This window comes from Mesoplodon mirus, assembly GCF_964341445.2.
Source record: "Mesoplodon mirus genome assembly, chromosome: 6".
Lineage (NCBI taxonomy): Eukaryota > Metazoa > Chordata > Mammalia > Artiodactyla > Ziphiidae > Mesoplodon > Mesoplodon mirus.
Genome location: NC_138982.1, coordinates 141,348,546 through 141,353,233, shown reverse-complemented (window position 1 = coordinate 141,353,233; position 4,688 = coordinate 141,348,546). Strand labels below are relative to the sequence as shown.

Sequence of the window (4,688 nt, the reverse complement as noted above, 5' to 3'; positions counted from 1 at the left end):
CACCCGGCGACCACGTGGCGGGCCTCCGCCAATCGGCGCGCAGACCGCACTTTGCAGCTCAGCTTCAAACAAACTACCGTGAGGCGAGAGCTGCCTGTGGGGCCCCGCCCCCTCGCCTGGGTCTGGGGCACTGCGAGACGGCGGGCGGGTAGGGGCGCCGAGAGCGGGGGCGGGGCGCAGTGGTCGAGTGACGGCCCGCCTCACCTATTCGGGGCCCGGGCCGCGGCGCGGTGGGCCCCGTAGCCAATGGGCGGGGGCGGGGGGCGGCCCGGCCGACGGGGAGGGGGAGCCCGCGGCTGGGGAATGCGGGGGGAGGAGGGGGCGGGCTCCCAATCCGGTTCCATCCGGTTCTCCCACCGCCCCCGCCGCGGGTCCCAGCAGCTCGGGCGGCGGGAGGAGCGGTAGCGGCCAGGCAGCCCAGCTTCGTGAAGGCTCTCGGCGCGCCGCGGCCCGCAGGCACCCGGCACGCGCCCGCCCCGCCGCCAGGATGCCCAAGAGGAAGGTGAGCGGCGGCCGCGGCCCGCACACACCCCCCTCCGCCGGCCGTCCGGCCCCGGCGCCCCGCGAGGCCCAGGCCCGCCGCGCTCTCGGCAGCGCTGGGCCCGGGAGGCGCCCGGACCTACGGCGGGCGGGCGCTCGGCGGCTCCGGGCGCGCCGTTCTGGAACGTTCGGCGGCCCGAGGAGCAGGGTGGGAGATTCGAACGCGGCGGCGGGAAGCCGCTGACGTCACGCGGCCGGGCATTGTTCTCGCGGGCGGGCGGGCGCGGGGCGCGCGGGCACTTTTGTTTGCGGGCTGCGTCCACTCGCCGTCTGCTTTCTCCCGCAGGTCAGCTCCGCCGAGGGGGCGGCGAAGGAGGAGGTAAGACCCCGCTCCTCTCCCGGGGGTGGTTTCGGTTTGCACCGCACCCCGCATTCCTTGCTCATTTTCCCTTTTTTTCTCCCACAGCCCAAGAGGAGATCGGCGAGGTTGTCAGCTGTAAGTAAAGCGAGCCCCTTGACCTTTCTTTTCCGTGGGATCGTACCCAGGGAGGAGACTCAGTGCTATCCTTGCCTTTCAGAAACCGGCTCCTGCAAAAGTGGAAACGAAGCCAAAAAAGGCGGCAGGAAAGGTAGGTTTCACACTCACCTTGAGAGATCGTGGTGTCTTCGAAATGCTGCAGTGCTACCTAACGCGCATTGCCAGCAGCTGAGGTCTTGACTTTGAGTATCTCGAAATCAGCTACGGTTTGATGTCATAGTCTCCTAAAAAGTCGTAGTGTTACCTTATTTGTCACTTTAATTTTATGTTATAGTAATTTCAGTAAACAATGCTTTTTCTGGTTTGGGTGAAATACAGTAGATGTAGTCATCCTCCCGGTTTACGGGAACGTAATGTATCACCTTAATGCTGCTGCAGAATTTGGGAAGCTTAAGACGGCTAAAAATATTGGAGAATAACTTTCGCTTACCAGGGAGATCCACTATTTGTGTTGTGTATGTTTTGGTTAGGGATCCTCTGTTGGTTGCATGCTTGTACTTCCTCTTTTGACAATATCAGCAAGGCTAGGACTGAGGCCAGGAGATGGGGAATGTGTAAGTTTTTGCATATAAGGTGCTCGAGGCAAGGTAGGGGGACATATCTTATGTCCAGGGGTAGATCAAGAGCTGTGTTCTCTGAAAACATGATTAACAGTCTTCTAAAAGTATTTTATATACCATTATATGTATAGGAGTTCACTAGGTTATTTTATCGTAAATAGTATGATGGTTGCTGCTCTAGAATAGATTGGTGATTGCTTTATTCACATTGCCGGTCTTTGGGTAGTTGTTGGATATATATATATGTAGGTTTGAAAACTTTAAGTTGGAAAAGCTAAATGTGTGCATGTTATTTGTAACTTTGTGTTTGGATTTAGCCTTGATTCCGCCCTCTGTAAAGCTCTTCCTTGTTCTTCAGGGGAAATTCATGGTGTGATTAACTTCTGTTTACTCAAAACTTAAGTGGGAGTTTGCTATTAGAAGTCTCCTCTCCCCAAAATCCGTATCGTCATTACCCCTTTCCTACAAGTGAAGGTGAAAGGTACACACTGCATAATCAAAGATTTCTTTCATTTCTTTCTTTAAACATTGTACAGAGCTGAGTGTAAACATCTTAACGTTTTTCCAATAGAAAGTTCTGTTTTGTGATCCTTTTTAAGAGGGTTCAAGGACGGTGTAGGCGTAGTATGTCAACTTGAAGTTTCTTACACCAGAAAATAATGGGGTAATTCTGTACGAGAAATAAGAGCAGGCGGGGAAAATAGTGGCTCTGGTTGCAAAAAGTCTGCTTGAACAGTGTACTATTAATTATTACAGACGTTTTATTATTCGCTTTTAAAAATAAACTGATTGGCTGGAGTACCATGCCTGTTTTGTCTTAATTTTTTCTTTAATTTTTTTAAAAAATTATTTTTATTGGCAGCCTTGGGTCTTCGTTGCTGCGTGCAGGCTTTCTCTAGTTGGGGCGAGCCGGGAGTACTCTTCGTTGCAGTGTGCGGGCTTCTCACTGCAACGGCTTCTCTTGTTGCAGAGCACAGGCTCTAGGAGCACGGGCTTCAGTAGTTGCAGCACGCGGGCTCAGTAGTTGCGGCTCACGGGCTCTAGGGCACAGGCTCAGTAGTTGTGGCATGTGGGCTTAGTTGCTCCGCGGCATGTGGGATCTTACCGGACCAGGGCTCAAACCCATGTCCCCTGCATTGGCAGGCGGATTCTTAACCACTGTGCCACCAAGGAAGCCCCAATTTTTCTTTCTTTATTTACCTGCGTCTGTATTTTGATTTGCCCTATAATAGTTTTTTAATGAAAAAAGTTCAAATTTTACCTCCAGTTGGGTTTGGGACGTCAGATATAATCAACAGGTAAGTTTTCACAGCAGTGTTCCTTGAGAAACAAACCTGTCAGTTCAGTTGTCCCAAAGGAAAAATGATGGGGAGAGGGGAGGAGCATTTTTCCCCTTTTAGTTTCAGTAATATATCTTTGTCTTCCTAACCAAATCGTTTTAAAGCCTTAAACAGAAGGTAAAGCTTTTGATGTATTGATTACCATACTACAGACGTATTGATTTATTTTGTTTTATGTCATTTTCCAGCTGTTAATAGTTAAAATGGTATTATTTCAGTCCAGGCTATTGAATAATTCTGTTTTCACGTTTCAGGTTTTACATTTTTATGTTACTGTGATAATGGTTATTAATGAGAAATCTAAAGAAATCAGATTATAAAAGAATCGTTTTTAAATACAGAAACGATTGTCACGCTTCATGGTGGCAATGTATGTAGCAGTGTTGTCCCAAATATGTTTGTTTAGGTAATTTATTATTTATTCTAAAGATACTGAATTACTAGTAGTTGTCATGCATTCGTGTATGGAATGCCATTATAGAAGTATCGGTCACTATTGGTCTTATCTAAGTCGGCTGTTAATTACATTCTCTACTTACAGGAAATACTTAAGTGTCGCCTTCCCAGTTGATGGTGTCCAGAAATACTGTTTTATATTACTTTAAAGTGGCTTAACCTTTGAATCTCTTTTATCATCATACTAACACCTGTGCTTTTCAGGTTCTTCAGACACCTAAATGAAAACGATAAACTCAAAATTGATCCTTTTAGCTACTCATTATATGATATCAAGGGACTAACTGTAGCAGAACTGTAGTAGGATAGTCAGTCTGACCTTAACAACATGGTGCTTTTCTCAGGTGAATGGTCTTACTGTTAGGGTAACCATCTTGTCAAGACAGTGGTCATTTGACAGTTTGATTATTTTTCCTGCTTAAAGAGTTTGGGGGTGGGTAGGGTTACAGTGGGGAAGAGATTCCTCCAGCAGTTCTTCACTTCATTTGTTCTCTCATGTGGAACTTTAGAGAATAGCAGGTAATTGAGAAAGTGGAGAAGGGTTGTAGCTGAGGCTTCAGGTTTAATTGTTGTAAGTCTGATGACGCTTGGTGTGCACGTGCTGTTAGGGGTTTCCTCAGTGTGCTGTGGTCCTGATTACTGGGGGTGGACCTTAAGGTGTGTCCTGTAACTCAGAGTGACACACGACTGCATTAACGTTGCAACTGTGGTGGATGCAATCTCTCTAGCAAGTCAGAAAATGTTAGTAAGTGCAGAGTTGATACTTAAAATATACTCTTGTTCTGTCACAGGATAAATCTTCCGACAAAAAAGTGCAAACAAAAGGGAAAAGGGGAGCAAAGGGAAAACAGGCTGAAGTGGCTAACCAAGAGACTAAAGAAGACTTACCTGCAGAAAATGGAGAAACTAAAAATGAGGAGGTCAGAAGTGTTTGTGTATTGTTCATTTTGACTCTGAAGAGTGGATAATAAACTATATTTTTATCTAGCGGATAAGGCAGTCTTTATCCTTTATGATATTGAACAAAGTTTTGTACAGTAAGTCCCAAGTGAATGGACAGATTATTTTTGTGCATTAGATCATATTTGAAAATATATGTGTAAATGGGTTTTTTTAAGTGAGTGAACAAGAAATTGTAATGTACTCAGAATTTCAAACTCAGATTCATGATCTTTATTGTATATGGGGTTCACTAATTTAATTGCTGGTGGGAGTTTTTAAAAAGATTTAATTTACTAAATGGTAGAACACATCTTTCTTTCTTTAACATGACCTAGGGGTTTTCTTTAAACAAATATTCTAGTCTTTTTTTTT

At 46.5% G+C, this 4,688-nt stretch overlaps 1 protein-coding gene across 2 annotated transcripts; it reads left to right on the top strand.

Annotated features, from left to right (window-relative positions):
- Positions 1-292: 292 nt before the first annotated feature.
- On the top strand, positions 293-4,358 carry HMGN1 (high mobility group nucleosome binding domain 1). Of its 2 annotated transcripts, XM_082625324.1 has the most exons (5): positions 293-502; positions 827-859; positions 947-976; positions 1,059-1,109; positions 4,166-4,358. In XM_082625324.1, exons 1-5 carry the CDS (start codon positions 488-490, stop codon positions 4,340-4,342), a joined length of 306 nt encoding a protein of 101 aa, XP_082481450.1. In that variant the 5' UTR covers positions 293-487; the 3' UTR covers positions 4,343-4,358. The 2 variants fall into 2 exon arrangements, with proteins under 2 accessions (XP_082481450.1, XP_082481449.1); XM_082625323.1 differs by lacking the exon at positions 1,059-1,109 and having other exon boundaries at positions 359-502; positions 4,166-4,357.
- Positions 4,359-4,688: the final 330 nt, after the last annotated feature.

Bases quoted from the DNA above. Each gene is read 5' to 3' on its own strand.
- HMGN1 (XM_082625324.1), top strand. The intron at 860-946 runs GTAAGACCCCGC...TTTCTCCCACAG, and splicing joins AGGGGGCGGCGAAGGAGGAG to CCCAAGAGGAGATCGGCGAG. The intron at 977-1,058 runs GTAAGTAAAGCG...CTTGCCTTTCAG, and splicing joins GATCGGCGAGGTTGTCAGCT to AAACCGGCTCCTGCAAAAGT.